Source organism: Cryptomeria japonica, chromosome 9 (assembly GCF_030272615.1).
Source record: "Cryptomeria japonica chromosome 9, Sugi_1.0, whole genome shotgun sequence".
NCBI classification, from domain to species: domain Eukaryota; kingdom Viridiplantae; phylum Streptophyta; class Pinopsida; order Cupressales; family Cupressaceae; genus Cryptomeria; species Cryptomeria japonica.
The window spans coordinates 44,683,115-44,702,546 of record NC_081413.1 but is presented as its reverse complement, the minus strand read 5'-3'; the positions used below and the strand labels follow the sequence as shown (position 1 = coordinate 44,702,546).

The window sequence follows — 19,432 nt, the reverse complement described above, 5'->3', positions numbered from 1 at the left end:
TTATGGTTGTTTGATGGGTTTAATGTTAACTATGTGTGCGCCAACCTTGGATTGTCAAGCAATCCACCTTCTAGAGGCACTTTTCTTCTTGTGATTGCCTTGTCAATGTATGACCTAGCTTCTTGCACACACAATCCTGTTAGATTCGGCCATTTCCCATCTTCCCAGATTGACATTCTCCTGTACATGCCAGAGTCAAGGTTTCCCATCTTTGACTGTTGGTTTCTTCTCTACAACCAGTTTGCTACAAATAGGTTGTTAAGCATCATTGTAAAGGGTTGTCTCCCTACTAGCTTGAGCTACTTTCTGTTCTTTCACTTCTCTTGAGGATTTGTACATTTTCTTGCATTTCTACAACTGTAAGTTGGGTCGTTGACCTAAGAATGAATTGAAATCATCATTCTTGCCTCTTCGACTTATGCATGTTGTGTATTTTTATTTACCTTAAGTGTGTGTTTAGTGGTTTTCTGAGTGCGACTTTTGGGAAACAATTTTCCAAATTACATTCGGCAAAACCTAACCTCCATACATGTGTTTGGTGTCATTCACGCAATTGAAGTTTGTGCATCTCTAGGGTATTTTAATTGATTCTTGGTGTCATTTTGGGGCAAGGAGAGAGACATCTCTTATCTTGGTGCATCACCTCCTTTCATTTTCTGCATTTCCTTCTTCCCGTTTCTCCTACGAGCTGTTAAAGTAGGTTTAGAAGTAGAATTTGAGGTGTTTAGTTCGTAAAGCCTCTTACTTGGATTAGGAAGGAAGTTGGCCTTCTCCAAAAATTCAACCCCCATGCGCAATGTCCCACACTTTCGGGTTGTTTCCATGTTTCACGAAGTTGCTGAGTTGATAGCTCAGCAAGGGTACAAATTTTTTTGACAATAGTTTCTAGCATGCCTGGTGGGACATACTTCAAGATTAGTTCATCAGCCTGCTGATTAGATGGTGCTAGACAAAGAAATCTAGCTCTCGTGCTAAGGGATCTGTGTTTCTCTTAGCATCTTGTCCTTGAAGAGGCCTTAATTCAAGCACTTGGCAACTCTGAATTCAATTTGGTTTCTCCATGTGGGAAAGACTGTCATTGATGTCAAGGAACTTAGTTGTGTTTGTTAAATTTCATTATTGATGATAAACGAGAGAAGAAAAATGAAGATTGTTAACATCAAATGTTATAGACATGTTGATGTCAAGAATATATTCATTATAATTATGAATGAAAGAGATGGATGAACAAACTGTTAGTGATGTCAAAGTAAATATTCACTATGAGAAGTGAGTCAAGAAGAGTTATTTGATTATATAGACACAGGCTCTTAAATTGATGTGTACCGATCCAATTTACAAATAGCAATTGATGGTATCAAGATTCATTCTATACTTGATAGCTATGAAATGTTTGATGATTAGCTGAGTGACTAAGATTATCTGCAGCAACTACATTAGAAGTTTCATTAGATACATGATAAAGCAGCGAACTGACAAGGCAAAGTGACTTCATATCATTGGCAAGTTTCCTTTATATAAGATGGTTGACTATTGCAAAAAAGCATTCGAGTTTAAAGCAGTATGTAGTGATTACATATGGAAGAACAATGAAGACAGTGAGTTCAGAAAATATATGTCTAAAGAATGTAACATGTCCTCTTAGACTGCAGCAATTAGAAGTCAAATAACAAATTCATTAGACAAAGTGATTAATATCGACCAGTTATATATGGCTGTGATTAAGAAGAGTTAAAGTGTAGCGACCTTTTATTAAGGAGAAGAAACGATAATAAGGTCATCAATATGTTAGCAAACATTAAGGTTGCACGACATCATCATGATCACACAGCATTAAGCAGGAAACTAATATGTTAAAGGGTGCAATTGTGATCGCAAAACATGCAGAAATTGATATCAAAGAGACAAAAGTTTTTAGACATCAATATAAAATGAAGCAATATTTTGTATTGAACCATTATCACTAATGCAGCAATGCAAGACAATATCAAAGTAGCAGCGATTTATATGAAACAAATATCAAGCAGTTTAGAACAAACAACAACCAATAAGCAGTGATTTATTAAACAAAAGTTACTATGTTTAGGGGTGCAATTTGCAAGAAGTTCAGTTTCTTTTTGTTTTAAAAAAAATAAAAATTAAAAAGATGTGATTTAAGACAAGAATATTATTAAGAGTTGCGATTCATTCTGAAAGGATACAATTTATTTATTAAAACAAAAATAAATCAAAAAAAGAAAGATTAAGCAAAAAAGTATAAATCTAAAAGTCTCCTGATCTGATTTATATCAGACCTAGGAAGATTAAGATCTCAAGGAGAAAGTGTGAGTAGTATGTCTATTATTTATTAAAGGTGAGTGTGCAAGATATATTTAATTCAGATTTACTACTGCTGTAAAGAAATAAAACTAAATGGGAAAAAAAAGTTATGGCTCTGCATGCAAAAAGCAGAATAAGGTCATTACCTCTCTGCGAGCATCCCTTTCCACTGCGAGGTGTTTACCAAAGCTATGGAAATCGGTTTGTGGTTCTGGCTAGTCACACTAGGGCAGACGAACTGAGCAGGGTAAAATCTCGAACCATCAAGCAAGAAGCTTTCTTTGCAAAAACAAAGTATTCTCTGGTTGATTCGGCTAGGGTTCCCCTTCCTTCGCTCCAAGGCAGGGATCGAAAATGGCAGTCGGTAAAGCGCAGAAATAATAAGGCAGAAGGGCAATCAAATCGTCTTATGCGAAATCCCAACCTTGGTTGGAAGGAAGGTTCTGTAAAACCTAACCGGACAAACAGGCCCCCGGCTTCCATTCTCTTTACTAAAAAGTCCGTTGGCAAACTACCTAAAGCTAGTCCCAGCGGGATAATCATTGATATTAATTCCCAAACATTGGATATGTATCAAATGCATTGCAACAACAGAATGTTTTTTGCACGATGGAAAGGTTGGGGGATCCCAACTGAACAAATTGCTAACTGGGTGGTGTCTTCTCTCAATAACCAGGTAAAAATTGACATCCTTCTTGATCAGTTCTTAGCTATTGAATGCGGTAATCAAAATTTAAGCAATTCATTGCTAAACAAGGGCTTATCAGAGTTCATGGGCTTAGGGTTTGACTGTTGGGGATGGCAAACCCTCTTTCATCCTTCTCAATTAAATTCATGCATGGTCAATAGAGCTATATCACTCGAAAAAATTCCGGTTGAATTACAAAATAATGATTTTTTAAGAATTTTAGGGAACAAAATAGGTAAATTTGTAGAAGTTAAAAAATCAGCCCTAAGCTTCTTTAACCATCTTCTGATTGTTAACATGGATATTAACATTAAAACTATCGAACCAGTAACACTAAATTGCGATAATCTATGTTTATCCCTTGAATTACCCTTCTACAATGGTCCTTTCGAAGTTAAAAGGCCAAGGAAGATTCCCTTTAAAAACGCTTTCCCTAAATCAATCTCCGAGTCGAGAATCGCTCCAAGGGGGTTTCTCCATTAAGGGTTTTAATAATACTAGCACTAATCACCCTGCCACGGTTCTGTGTCATTAGAGATCCCCAGTTAAGACCTTATGTTCTCCCCAACCACTGTCCTCTGTTATTCCCCCTATAGGTGACCCTTCTCTCAGCGATCGAAACTTGGAAGAGGGGGAAATTTGTGAGTGGCTCCCCCAAAAAGAACAGCCCGGTATGACAAATATGTTACCATCGTGCTCTCTTACCCCACTAGAGAGAGAGAGCTCCTCAGAAACTTCCCCTCTGCGGAATCTCACCATCCCATCGCTATCAAAAGAGAAGGATAATCCTCCCCAAGATCAAGAATGGGCTTCTTGGCAGAATCAACCATTCTCCCCAGTCTCAAGTCTAAAGGCCCCTCTGGGGGAAGAGGCTTGCCCTTCTTGGCCATGGGTTGACCCTGTTACAACTGTAATATCTGAGAGTGACCGCGTGTCTAAGGAAGTCGACATCATTGCCAATTTTATAGGGGAAGAAGTAGTAAACGACCTTATGGATCAATTGGTTGATGAAATCTGTGATGATGAGGAATTGGAAAGACAAAGGGATCTCCTTGTTAATAATCTAGTAAATATTACTAGAGTTAACTTATAAACAGATGAACTCTTTATAGCATCAGAGAACTTGGAAAATCAGCAACCTAACACCCTAGGCATTCTCTGCTCTGTTAAAAGCAAAGACTCTCCGGATTGTGCTAAATTCAGTAAAAGAAGGGGCAGGAGATCCCTTGCTGAATTAAGATTGAAGGATGGAGAAGCTAGAGGTCAATCCAAAATATCTACTCTTTTTAATGTAGGGGAGGGGAAGTTCCTCCCCACAGAGCCATGAAAATCATAACGTGGAATGTTAGGGGTTTGAATACCCCTAACAAACAATGCATCTTAAAGCGTTGTATCTCTGATTCTAAACCTGACTTAATGTTAATTCAAGAAACAAAAATGAACGCATCTGAGATTTCCCTCTTTGAGCAAAAACTAGGGGCTAGACAACTAAAACATTCCCCGGCCACAGGCGCCTCAGGGGGCTTAGCTATCATTTGGGATTCTAGAACCCTTTCGTTCACACCTTTAGAGATTCAGCAGAATTGGATAGGAGGAGATGTAGTAAGCTACAAAAATAACCTTAGATTCAAACTAATTAACGTATATGGCCCCATCCAGAATAAGGATAAGGTGAAGGTTTGGAAGGAACTTGAGTCCTTTCTAAAAAGTTTCCCGAACGACCTAAGTATCATCGGTGGAGATTTCATTGCCATCACTAAGGCATCAGATAAGAGAGGAGGAAGTAGCAAGCTTCCTCCTTCAGCTGTAGATTTCAATCTCTAGATCAATAGGAATTCCTTGCTAGAAATCCAGATGGCAGTGAATGCCTTCACCTGGAACAATAGAAGATCTGGTTTCTATAATATTGCAGAGAAACTTGATAGGTTCTTTATCTATGGAGGGCTCTCAGAGCTAAATTACTCCCTGAAGGTAGATTTTCTTCCTTTATCAAGATCGGACCATTTCCCACTCCAATTAAACTTATCATCCGACAATGCCCCTAAAAAATGCCCCTTCAAATTTGAGAATATGTGGTTTAGAGATGACAACTTTCTAAACTTACTTGAGAAATGGTGGAGTAGCTCCATTTTCTCAGGTTCGAAGATGTTTATTGTTGCTAGTAAGTTAAAGCTTATAAAAAGGAAGCTCTTAGAGTGGAATAGGACCAATTTTGGTAACATCTTTGACAAAAAAACCCTAATAAAGAATGATCTCAATAAGGTTAACACTGAGGTACTTGAGAAGGGGATGGATGAGCATCTTTTCCTTAAGGAAAAGAACCTACTCTTAGAGTATGAAAAGATACTATCTTACGAAGAGATCTTCTGGAAACAAAAATCCAGGGAGACTTGGTTGAGTGATGGGGACTGAAACACCAAGTTCTTCCACAACAGCACCAAGCAAAGGAGAGGGGTCAACCGAATCTCTAAGATCATGAACAGCCAAGGATCCATCCTGTCTGAACCAGATAAGGTTGCGTCTGAGGAAGTTAAGTTCTATGAGAATATCTTAAACAATCTTGAAGGCTCCAACCTTAGGGGCCAACTCGATATTATTAAGAATCTCCCGAAACTCATTACCAATGACCACAACCAAACCCTTTTAAAGAAATTCTCAGTGGAGGAGGTTAAATCTGCCCTCTTCAAGATGAATCCAGATAAGGCTCCGAGCCCGGATGGCTTCCCCACTAGCTTTTTTCAAAAATGTTGGGCTTTTATGGAACAGAAATCACGGATGCCTTAGAGGGGGTAAGGAATTCGGGTAAGATTCTTAAAGAAGTCAACAATACCTTCCTTGCCCTCATTCCAAAAAAAAAAAAACCCGGAGAGCTTTAATGACTTCAGACCAACTGCTCTCTGCAACACTCTGTATAAACTCTTAACAAAAACCTTAGCAGCTAGACTCTAGAATCTCCTCCCCTTAATTATTAGCGAGGAACAAACTGGCTTCGTAATGGATAGATCAATCTATGATGGGGTGATTATTGCCCAAGAGGCCATTCATTCGATTCAGCTCAACAAATCACTGAGCATGCTAATCAAATTGGACATAAGTAAAGCTTATGACAAAGTTGATTGTCGCTTCCTTTGCAAATGCTTGGAGGCCTTTGGCTTTTCCAAAACCTGGATCAACCTTATCTTCGAATGCATATCCACCCCTAGATTCTTGGTTCTGGTTAATGGCTCCCTGGAAGGTTTCTTTAGTAGTTCGAGGGGGCTCAGGCAGGGTGATCCTATGTCCCCCTTCCTTGTCATTATTATGGCTGAAGCCCTAGGCAGATCTATTTTGGTGGCCAAAGAGAAGGGGAAGATCCAAGGTATTCCCATCACCAGTGGCCTCCCCTCCTTCACCCACCAGCAATTCGTTGACAACACAATGCTTTTCGGGCAAGGTGGCTCGAGGGAGGCTCGTGCCTTTAAAGACATCCTTAATTCCTACATGTTGGCCTCGGGTCAAGAGGTTAATCTAGCTAAATCTGCAGTTTTTTTGTTCAACATAGACCCCCTTTTAGGAAAAGAAATCTGCAATGTCCTGGAAATTAGTCAAGGATCCCTTCCTTGCAAATATCTAGGCATTCCCCTTGACAAAGGCAGGAGACCCTCTAATTTATGGGACAACTTAGTGGACAAGATCAAGTCTAGAATTAGTACTTGGAAAGGGAAATGGCTCTCTTCGGCTGGCAGGACTACTTTGGTTAGATCGGTCTTATCAGCTATGCCCATTTTCCAGCTTTCCCTCCAACAGTTGTCTTCTTCCAAACTTGCTGAGATCAACAAGCATCTCAGAACTTTCTTTTGGCAAGGTACTAATAGCAACCACAAAACCTCACTCATTTCTTGGGATAAGATATGTACACCAAAAGAGGATGGAGGTATTGGCATCAAAAACCTACGAGATCAAGGTAGAGCTTTGGGGGCCAAGCTAGTCTGGAGATTATTCAGATTTCCTCACCTCAAATGGGCAAGATTACTTAACCTCAAATACCTTAATGGAGATGATCCAACCCAAATCTTCAGGGAGCCCAACCCTCCCAAAGGTTCCTACCTTCGGAATTTTATGCTCGATTGTAGGAAGATTATCTCTGACCGGCTAACCTGGAACCTGGGGTCTGGGGACAAAGCCCCTCTTTTGGTCAGATTCTTGGGGATGGTATAAAGCCATTGAAAACATCCATGACTTTGGGGTTACCCGGGCCCTTCTTGAATCACATAGAGGCCCCCTGCTAAATAGTTATCTCTCCCCTTCAAAGGAAGGGGCTGGTTGGCAATGGATCGAAAGGGATGATGAAGCCATCTCGGAGAGGGACAAGCATAAACTTTTGTCAATTCTTAATTCTAGGAACTTTGTCGTAAGTCATGATGAGGACAAGCTCGTATGGGAGGGCTCCTTAAGAGGAGAATACAATTCCAAGGATGAGTACTCTCACATATCCAAAGCAGTTTTAAGACCTAAGGTAGAGCTTCCATTGAATCTTTGCTGGGATAGAAATTGTCTGCCTAAGGTAGGGATTTTCTCCTGGCTGGCGATCCAAAGCAAACTCCTCACTGCGAACAAATTTAGGCGTATGGGCTATGAGGGTCCTAGTAGATGTCCTCTATGCGAAGCAGAGGAGGAGGACACCAATCATATACTCCTTAACTGTCCCTTTGCTCATCAATGTTGGATCTGGTTCACCAATAAACTTGAATGGTCTGCAGCCTTTCCCAACACCATCTTAGGGATGCTCATGGCTTGGCCTCTCCTTAGGCGTGGATGTCTCTTTGAAGGTTTATGGAGAGCTCTCCCATCATCCATAATGTGGGAACTCTGGAAAGAAAGAAATAGGCGCCTCTTTAAGAATGAAAAACTAGATGCCCTAAGAATCATCAATAAGATAGAGTCAGCTGTCATTGAGCTTGTGAACAATAGACTTACCTCAGGTTCACTAAAAAATGCTTCTATATCTTATTGGGATGAAAGGACAAAAAAACGATGGAAGGGCTTGTCCTTTCCTCCCTTTGTAGGAGTAGGCCCTTCGGCCAACCTCCAATCTAGGGCGACATGCAGATGGCAGCCCCCTGGTGAAGGGTGGCTGAAGCTAAACTTTGACGGGGCTGCCCAGGGCAACCTAGGGCAAGCTGGGATAGGATGCGTTGTTCATAACTAGGAAGGCAAGGAAATAGCATCCCTTGCTTCTCTGGCTGGCATCAACACAAACAACTAGGCAGAATCCTTGATCCTTCATCATATGTTACCTTGATTCGCTACATCTTCCATTAAACTTAGTCAAACCACCTCCTTTTCTTCACTGGCTCTGCTCAACTGACTTAGACAGGGAAACAAACAGGACCTTGACAAGAAAAACTCTATTTCAATCTAGACCTGACCTGAGACCTATTCTCCCTGTTCCTTGATATAACCAACTTGACTCTCCTGAAAGGCATGCTTCATTGTTGCAATCTTGAGGCTTCAGGCAGACGACTAACAAGAAAAATGATGAAGGAGTAAGCCTAAACAAGAAAAATCGCTCCTGACCCTTCTAGAGGGTCCAGGGCGGAAAACCCTAAATTCACCTTTTTCTTCCAGATTTGAGTGAGACTAAGCTTGGACTACAAGGAAAGAACCTATTTGGAATGCCTTGAAGAGGTTTTGGACCTTCAAAAATGAGAATTTTGAGCTCAGGAGAGAATTTCACTCCTGACCCTTCCAAAGGGTCCAGGGCAAAATTCCCAAAAAATGCAATATTTCCTTCAAAGTTTTGATGAGCTAACCCAGTAATAGAGATAAATGAACCCTGGAGATTGCCTTGGAGGAGGTCAACGATCAAATTAAGGTGAATTTTGACCTAATAAGCAAAAATCGCTCCTGACCCTTCCAAAGGGTCCAAGGCGAAATTTACATTTCCACCTAATTTCCTCATGAGAAATGATAAAAGTTTGAAATGCAAGACTTTGATTAGGTCAAAACAAACATAAGCTCGCCCTCCGAGAGATTTTGGAGTCGAAAACAAGGTATTCAGGACCTAATTTGAAAAATCGCTCCTGACCCTTCCAAAGGGTCCAGGGCGAAATTCTTGAAAAAACCTATTATTCACCTTGTTTAGGCTAAGTTGAAGGCAAAATGCAAAATTGTGATGGCAAATCTAGGTTGTGAAGATTTTGATTCATGAAGCAAACAAGCCTAGATGAGAATTCAAACAAGTCTTGAAATAATTTAGGCTTTCATCACTTTGGATATTTCAGTACCTAAGACGCAAAGAGCCTTCATTAAGCCTTGATCAAACCTTGATGTTCCTCAATTTTCACTAAATTAGCCAAATTCAAGACATTTGGGGAGTCTAAATTAAATTCGCATGAGTTAAGGCCATTACAATTGAATTAATTAATTTTTAAAGCCTTAACATAAATATAAAATCCACCTTGGAGGCCTTAAAATCAATTTTAAAATTTTAAAAATATAGGTGAGTGCTCAAAATGCATTTACTTGCTTTTACAAGCAAGTCAGCCTCTTCCTAAAGGGAATTTTATTTGTTTTATTGCTAAAAAACTAGGTCGGCCTCATAGTTAATTAGGGTGAGTGCCCTATATAAGAGAGGAGTATTGTTTCAAAGTGCAAATCATTCATTCATTGTTTTAAATGTGATTTTGAGAGGCAGATTGGAGAAGCGAAATCTAGCAGATTGGAGGCGAATTTCTTAGCAAGTTGGAGGATAATTTCCAGATTTTGAAGGTGTTTGAAGGCGAATTTCCAGATTTTGAGAAGCTAGTGGAAGGCGAACTTCTTTTGAAGGCTAATTGAGGTGTAGTTCATCCAAAAGAAGACCACAATTCAATCCTTATCCAGCAAAGTCTGATCTTCTTTCTTCATTTCTCAAGGTTCATAGCTAGGCTTTCAAAGGAGAAGGTATGAAGAATCAAATTGTTTGAAGCTCTTATTCAAGACTTGTTTTGATTTTCATAGTTTTTTTTAAAGTCTAAGTCTTGAAAATCCAATTTTCATTCATAATTAATTTGAAAATTTAGAATTTCTGGATTTATCATGTCATGTTCAAATTAATGTTTTGGAATCATTCCCTTTGAAAGGTCTTAAATTCTACACTTTAAGGTATGATGCTTAAAGACTAATTTTAAATTTTTGTGTAGGCATCAAATGACGACCCCCAAAGCTGGAGGATCTACTAGTCGGCAAGCCCTCATCAAGGAAGATCAGAGGAGCGACGAATTGGAGACCAGGATCGTGTCCAAGTGGAATAATGTCGGAGACACCAACTTAGGAAACTTCAATGTGAAGAAGTTTCGAGAGTTCCCCTATATTGGCAAGCCATCACCTGTTGCAAGAAGGATAATTGAGAGTGGCATCATCAAGGCTGCAGGTTTCCCTCCCGCAGTCAAGTGTCATGAGTTGATGATCGAGTGTGCCCGCCACTATGACTCACAATCAAGGATGATAGTAACCAAAGATGGGAACATCTTAGCCTACCTTTTAGAGGAAGCTATAAGCGAAGCTCTTCATCTTCCGGACCATAAAGACATGATCTACAAAAGCTTAGAAGGAGCAAGGTCGATCTATGAAGATGATCCTGAGTCTTGTTTGAACTTCATCAATAAGAATTGGTTGCTCAAAAGTCAACCTCGCCTGAACAAGATTCCCAATACACCACATAGGATTGACTTCCAGGAGGAATACAGAGACTTGATAACTTTGCTCAATCGAGTTACAGGTGCTTCTCAAGCCTTCTTCTTCGAAAAGTGGATGTTCTTCTTCATACAAGTGATAGTCCAAGGAAAAGGAATGCTTCATTGGGCCAGAATCATTAGCAATTGTCTGGACGTGCAGTTGAGAAGGCTAAGACCCACCAAATCATTCCACATGAGCTCATATGTTATATATGCCTTGATCAGGAGTTTCGAGTATGCAGGGCTACCTCACAGAGGAGTGATTGGAAGAGGACCCGAAGAAATAAGAGTTTGTGATTCTTATGTTCATCTGCATCATCCGCCTAGAAGTGACTACAAGTTAGTCAATGACTCCTTCACGATGAACATTACCAGGATATTGCAAGGAGGAATTCACAATCGATTGTCTCTGGATGCACAAGAGCTTGTGAAGAAGTATGGCGCATGGTTCATCCAATTTCAAAAGTTCACATACATCAGAGTTCATGGGTGTCCTTCACCTCCTTACATGTTGCCAAGATATCCAACAGACAGGATAGTACTACTTGAGGTGACTAGACAGTTGGCAGCTTATGCGAAGGCATCCAGACACAAGCATGGAAATGGGATTCCCGTGCCCATCATACTAGGGAACTCAGTTGAGGTGTGTCCTAATACTCAAGCCGCAGAAGATGCAGAGAAGGAATTATCTTTATACTCATTCACATCCTTTGCCTCGCAAGAGAATTTTGATCCTCATGGTTATATGGAGGAGACAGTCGGTAGGAAGTACAAGCATGAGTTTCAGGTGGAGGACTTTTGGATGAATCTCCCTGGCTAATTTAGAGGTTAAAAGAAAGATGCATTCCAGGCTACCCTTAGATTTCATCAAGAAATGCAAAGTTTATAGAGTACCCGATCAAGCCCAGGATAATGGTAGATACCTCCAGTCGTCCTATGAGAAAGAAGACAAAGAAGTGAAGATAGATTGGAATGAGCCTGAGGTTTTAGACTTGAGAGCTTTGATGGCTCCCGTTTTATCCTGCACTCGCAGATGGGTGGATGTACAGCATCAAAAGTTGAAGGAGCAAAATGTATCAATGACATTTACTTTGGAGGCAAGACCAGAAGAAGGAGAGGCAAGTGTGAGTGAGAATACTTCTCATTCCAAAGGCTCAAAGAGGAAAGAAGGACCTGAGAAGAAAGAACCTTCCAAGAAGAAGCAGAAAACAAACCCTAATCACCCACCAAGCACATCTTCTAGGCATGAAAAGGAGGCGAGTCAAGGGGAAGATCAAAGGCAGATAGTATATGAAGTTGATGAGTCTATGGAATCCATGGTACAAAATGATAAACAAGAGAAGGACAGACACCTCAGCATTCATCAAGTCAATCTCCCCAAGTTGATGCTAATGAGTAACACGAAGAAAAGAATGATGATGAAGCAACATCTCCTTTCCAAGAAGATAGGCCACTACCTAAAGAAATACAAGTGAGGGAAACAAGATCTGCCATTCCCGATTGGCTGAAAGAGAGACTGACAAAGGTAGTTGTGGTTGAAGAGGAAGAAGATGTGTTTGACTTGGAAAGCCTTATAGGAAATTCTCATTAGGTAATGGAGAAGAAGAAGGCCACAAAGATGTCTAAGGTAATTAGAGATGAGACAGGATCCAAGAAAGTGCAGGTAGCTACACCAGTGGTGGACAAATATGAGGATGAGATTCTTGCAGAAGAGTATGGCTTAGAAACATTTGAGCTTGGTCCACTTACCTCTGAACAAGCGATGGAAGAAGCAACTGATTCATTTGAAGCACTTAAAGACAAACTCAAAGAAGAAATGGAAAAGAATAAGAAGCTTGTAAGGGAGGTCTGTGCTTGGAGGAACTATTTTAGTCACCTTAATCAGCCCTTGAGACGTCAGGATCCAGCAGTATCTCCTTTACAAGCACTCCCTCTTGAATCAGTAGGTGAGGCAGAAAGGGTGAAGAGCTTGGTTCAACTTATGAGTTCTTGGATTGATAAATCCCACACGGTAGCTGTTGAATTTGCAACAAGAATGATGAAGACAGTTCATCGAGCTATCCAGGTCCTTGAGATTATCCATAATCTAATGATAATTGTAGCTGCATTCACTCACACTAGAGATGTTATCATTCCTATCTTACAAGTGATAAGACAAACACCAAGACGGATTTTGGCACAAGAAAAGATAATGGATGGAGGAACCCATAACCTCCTACAGTGGTCAGCTCTGCTCCAGACGAAAGAGGTCCTTTTTGAAGACATCAACACCAGATGCAGTCGAGTTGAAGGTATCATTCATCCAATTCAAGATAAGGTGTTTGAGGTGTTGTGTACCATTCTTGACAGGCGGATCGAGATTGAGACAGATGTGGACATCCAAGAGTTGGAGGAAAGAGTCAAGGTCATCTTTTGCAAAGAGGAGAACATCATCACAGATAAGCAACGAGATCAGATGTACACTACTATGTTCCTGATTGAGAAGACCAAAGAACTTGAACCTAGATGGGAGACAACTCTTCTCACTGCTTTTGACAAGTCCTTCACTTGGAAGAACGAATGAAGAATCTTCTTGAGATTCCCATTGCTAAGATTGAGAGAATTGTGTCCAGATTCATTGAATATGCTAAGAAAGAGCATAGGAAAGGGAACAACATTCTAGATGAAAAGTTGTTATAGAATGATGTGGCAACTTAATTCCTATTGGTCTATGTCTCCTCGGTATTTGTGCCAATTCTTTATTGGCTATAGATTAGTGATGTTTATCTAAATGGGGACTTTTTTGTAACAAACCCTAATTAGGGTTTAGGTGTCAAAATCTCAGCCATCGATCTTCTTTTGATCCGGGCCATTCATTGTATTTGAGGATGCTATATATACCCTCACTCATTTCATTTTAGAAAGTTAGAAAAATTAGAGAAGAGAGAGAGAGCTTAGAGAGAAGAAAGTTAGAAAGTTATTGTTGTAGCAAGATTGAGTAGTGAAGAAAGAATTTTGAACAACTGTTGTCCATTTGGCTATGAGATCAATAAAATATTGAAGTTATGGTGTTTTATTGCAATATTTGTGGTTATCTTCATGATTGTTTATTTTCTTGAATCAGTCTCAGTTGAAGTAGCATTTAAGTTTTAAGTTTGAAAGACGAAGTGTTATACTTGATCTTTGATAAGATTCATATTCCAAACCACTAGCTTCTTACTGATTGTAAGGACGCCTTGTGTGGTCAACTGGAAACCTTGAGATTGATTAAGAATTCAATCATTCTTGGAAGTATTGATATGTATCTCTATGATAATATCTATATCCTTGATGATTTGAAAAACTATTGAATCCCCTTAGAAGATAGCATCAATTCCAGTAGAGTTGTAATTTCTTGGTGAAACTGAAATTGGTAGAATCTTATCAAGTCTAGTCTTCATTGAGTCATTCTTAGGATCAGTTCAAGTATTCCTTCTTTAAAACCCTTATCTTTTGACATTTTTGAAAATCTGTTAGTGTTAGGAAAATCCTGTTCCTACATTTGGAAAGAAAGTAACGTGGACAAGCTTTCTCTGAAAGTACGTAAGGCCCCTTGAAGAAACAGCATATACAACGACCACTAGTGCGCTTATCCACACGTAGAGATCCTACAACAAAGAACCTTGAAGTCATCCCGATTGATCCTTTTCGCGACATCTTCAGCATTCGGAGACTTTAATCAAGAGAGGATAAGGTACCTTTAGGTATTTTATTCTGTGTTTGGTCGTGTACAAAATACACATCAACAGGATTTCATTATGAACGAGGACCGAACCAAAGCAAACTCGGATATTGCAGCAATGTTTCTAGCCCTTGCAATGCATTTTGAGAAGGATAGGGATACGGTGGTGAAATTATGTAAGAAGGTCTTCATTAAATACATTCTCAGTGAATTGGAACGGGTTATGGTTAATATAGATGAAGAACTCACAGCTCCCAAACCACGGGACTATGATGTCCTTATCAAAAAAAATAACCCAGTCCCTCGCTCCCCTATTCTGGTAATTGAAGACCTGGTGGCTTTCGAAGCTCTGCGCTCTGTCAGAAGTAGGAATTTCCTATTTCTCACTTGGATTCTCCAAGTTAAGAAACCCCCACGGGAGAAGTGGTTGCAGAACTATCTGGAAGCGGAAAATATCACGATCATCCCTGATCATATGCCTCTCCCTCGTTCCCCTATTGCCCTCTCAGCAGATGCACCAGAGGGCTTTGGGCCTCGCCCCCCCCAACAAGCTGAGCAAGAAAGGATGAAGGCCCCTGGAATGGCATTCCTCAAGGACGAGGTTACATTATCAGAAATAATCTTTTTTTGTTTTAAGCAGTTATAGAATACTTAGAGGCAATACGCTTAACAGCCTTTTAATCCTTTTTGAAAAGGAATGCTACATAGATGATCTTTCAAAACTTTTCCATTAGACTTGAGATGGTTTTTGCCTCTTGCTGTTTTTTGATTTACGAAGACATGAAGCTATATATCCATAAGAAATATATAGATATGTGATTATATAAAGGCATAATATAGATCTTTCAAACTCTGTTTTTCTGTAGAAATCTGCTTTCCTAGGTCTTTCTTATGCTTCTAGGTTAAATATGGGGGAAGTGTTAGTTATGCTTTGAGGCTGCGATTATAAGGGTTTTTTGCTTTGATACATTTATTGGTAGTCTCAGTTTCCAGTAGTCATCCTATGGCCTTCATGAGCACAATCTCGTTCTACAGATATATACTCAGAAATTTCATAAATACATATATATATTCATGTTTCTTCTTGCAATCCAATGTTTAGAATGAAGCAATGAGTCTCTGCCTTTTTGTTTGGTGTTTGTTAAGTTTGAGTATGCAGGCAAGGGGTGTATTGCATCAATTTAAGAGGAAACATTTATGTATAACATTCATACACTTTATCATGCTAAGTTTTACTTAGACTTCAGTTAAATTACTTCAGTTAGGCAAAACCACAGCTTATAAATGTGGAAATTCATAATACCCAACTCCATGTAGAACTAGAAGTCAATCCTAGTTAGCATCAAAGTCTAGCGAGTTTAGTCAGATTAGATGACTAAACTCACTAAAGCCATTGTGGGGGTTTACAAGCAATCACCTTCGATGAAGAGGTTTAACTTTGAGTCAAATTTAAGCAACATTCAATCATGATTTCAACATGTTTGGCCCATAAAATGTCATTTGTGTAATACAATGTTTAGGCTAGAATCAATCAATATTAGAAGCCTTCTATTATTTTTGCAAATGTTTCAATGTCACTATTAAAATTGGCAAGAGTCTATTTGAGTGGGTTTTATGTGTCCACAAGGCCCTTGAGCAAATTCAATAAGTGAATCCAACAATGAAATAGAAAAATAATGAAAAGACATGCTTTTAAGTAAGTGAAATTGCAAAACAAAGCTTAAAAGATAACTTTTGAAAATACTTAGAACAAATTCTAACCTCGATTTATTTGCCCTTGAATATTCACTTGTGACCTAGCATGAAGCAAGTTGCGCAAGTTAAACAACTGCTTTGCCTTTAATAATGGTTGGTCCTTGTACTTTAGAGTGACTTTATGCCTGAAATTGAAAACACATAAACTAGGATTCATATTGAGATATAAAAACACACAATGGTATGCATTTCCATTGAAAACAACATGTCTCCCAAAGTTTAAAGATTTTCCTTGTATGAATCAATATGTTACATGCAAAGATATGCACATTCCATTTACTTGAAATAAACTAAATAATTGCTTATAGCTCCTAAATCGATTCATCAACATAACTAATCAATTCTTCGTCTTTTTTCATAAATGAAAATATATATTGATATGGAAAAACATTTATAGACGAGTGTAGATATATTAATATGCCAACCTTAGAGTTCTGCATAATAACCACATGTAACATCAAATGTACAATTTCATCAGATGAGTTTTTGCAAGAGACAAAAAACAACTATAAAAGTTAAATGTTGTAAAAGAGAGATCAAAGAGGCATGCACAACAGAGTAACACTAATAATTACATCATCGATACAAAATTCTAAATTAGCAGATTGCAAGAACAAGTGGGAATCCATTGCTTAAGTAGAGCATGATAGAAATTAGGACAGTAAAGACAGCCTTCCTCTTGCATTTCTTGCCTATAATTAAACGACGCTTCTTGTTGTGCAACCTCTAGTAGCCAACTAGTGTCTCCTTTTGGCACATTGTTGGAGCTCTCTCCTCAAGGAAAATAATGTATCAATGGGCTTGAGAATTTCACTTGACATTGGATAATGTTGACGATGTGACACCTCACGTTTTCATATAAGAGCAATAAATTAATGGCCCAAATTTGTTCTGATGATTTTGTAAAACACATTGATCTTCTAAATGTTTTAGTTCTTTGTATTCCTTTTTTTTGTTGCTTGCCAACCACATGCAACAACTACAGTAAATTGGTTTCCATAAATCTGTTATGTGTGTAAGCATCCTTTAGGTATTTGTCTTGGGCTCAAATATCATTTATATTATCATGCCAAGCACCAAGCAGATTAGGATCACTTATTGGGGCCTTGCTAGCTATTGGAACCATCAATTAAAAACTCACCTAACTCGTGAGTGCTTACAAGTTGTAGACTGGGCCAAGTAAATTACCCACTTACTCATGGCAAGTCTTGGCAAGTTGCTGGCTAGGACTTGCAGCAACAACTTGGTAAGTCCAATTTTGCAACCCAACCCCACCTCTACTATAAAAAAAATATTGTAATATTTAGCTTACAATGGTAAATTAAATTGTTTAGTTAGTTTTTAGTAACTTTCTATTCTGTAAGTCAGTTAGTTAGTATTTAGTATTTGTAATATTATAAACACACAAGCCCCATTGCAAATGGGGACCCCTCTTTTTTGCTTGTTAGTTTAATCACTTTGGCTTAGTTTTGCGTAGCTTGGCAGTAGTTTTAGTATCCTAGCAAATTGGGGAGGTTGTATACCCTTGTCAGTCTAGAAATGCAGTGATCAATACATGAAGTAGATGTGAGGTTAGTCCTTGAAAAGATGTGATCAAGTTGAAAGTCCAAGTCTAAAGTCTATGATTGAGATCTTCAAGATAAAGGATAGAGTGTCAAATCATGAGGGAAATTTGCTTACCAAGACATGGAATTTGAAAGTTGTCAAGTTGTCAAAGAAAAGTTGAGATGATAAAATTCAAGATCAAGACAAGAAAAATTTCTTGTCAAGGTCATAAGCGTGGATTTCTGACCTTGACAAGAAAGGAAAATGAGGTAAATTTGATTCCCTTGTGCAAAATAAAGGAAACATTCCAATGTTTAAGTGACAAAAGCATGGAATTTTGTTGGAGATCATTTCCCATGTTCAATTTTACTTGGAATTTTAGTTAGAACCAATGAATGAGCCTCAACTCCTCAAAAAGAATAACCATGACTTTGGTGAATCCTTGACTTCCTCTGAAATACACTTGGAATTTAATCAACAATCCTCATCCACCTTGTATTTCCACTTCAAAATCCCTCTCTAGATCTAAAGTGTGCTCACTAGTACTTGCACTAAGTGAAAATGCGCCCTCTAGTCCCTCTCCACCTTGGAAATGTGCTTAAGTGTCCTTGGACAACCTTGAAATGCACCTACTTGTCTTTGCACATCCTCAAAACCCACTCAAGAGTCCTTACACATGGAAAACCCACCCATTTGTTCTTGATCATCATGAAATTGCACCCAAGTGTCCTTGAATAGGTAAGATTCGCGCCCAGTAGTCCTTTTACAAGGTGAATTTGCATTGGACAGTCCTTGTCAAGGTCAGATTTGCGCTTGGAATTCCATGACCACCCGCAAAACCCGCTCAGCATTGCATATATAATATATATACCTGAATTCTACTCAGGGAAAAGGCAAATGTGTGAAGTATGATGAGGGGGACCAACCTGTTTTTCTATAAAGGAAAATTTGATGTAAGAAGTGACAAAATCAATGCAAAACATGTAACAAGGAGGCTGACTTGACATGAAGACAATATAAATTGAAAAAACAAATTAAAATGCAAACCAAGTCAACCCTTATCAAGAGTTTGCTACTTCTAATATGAGTACCTATTTATGCAAGACAAGGAGGTCATTTCTAGCATCATTCAAAACAGATTCCACACTAAAAAAAGCAATCAGCAAATAAAGTGCAGAATTAAGGAGCAAATCCCAGTAGAGAGAAAGGTGAATAAGATCTAGAGGAAAGCGAATTCCACACTATTGTGACCATTTCACACATCGCCTCATCACAAATGGGGACCCATCTTTTGCTTTCAGTTTTAGGAGTTTGTTAGATTAGATTGCTTAGAGTGGTCCTTTTAAAATGAGTAAGTTTGAGTTGATCTTACTGTCGGCATTTTGAGAGTCAAGGATTCACATCATTCACTGGTTTTGATTGAAATTAAGCACGAATTTGGCTAATGTAGGTTGCTTTTGGAGGGTAAGTATTCTAGGTTGGCAATTTGGAGCTCAGTCATTGACCCCCCAAAAGTCCGACATAAGCTTCCAGGCTCAGTCATTGACAACTTGAAAGTGCGACTTGAGCACCTTAGGCATTTCCTTGCCTTGGTCTTGCATAGCATTGCCTTTGATTGAGATCATCATTGTTTTGACAAGGCCTTGCTAGGATCAGGCAATATCGAGTGTGGAGAGAGATTGCCCACATGATCAAATCCACAAACTAAAGGTTTTGGACGATTTCTCT

The 19,432-nt window shown here is 39.0% G+C and overlaps 1 protein-coding gene across 2 annotated transcripts in view; it reads right to left on the bottom strand.

Moving 5' to 3' along the window:
* Positions 1 to 19,432, bottom strand: part of LOC131043928 (endoribonuclease Dicer homolog 4) — a 290,003-nt gene that overhangs the window by 66,315 nt on the left and 204,256 nt on the right. For both annotated transcript variants that reach the window (XM_057977166.2, XM_057977167.2), the window contains one exon: positions 16,166 to 16,284. In XM_057977166.2, coding sequence (XP_057833149.2) covers positions 16,166 to 16,284 — 119 coding nt within the window. The remainder of the gene's footprint in view (positions 1 to 16,165; positions 16,285 to 19,432) is intronic.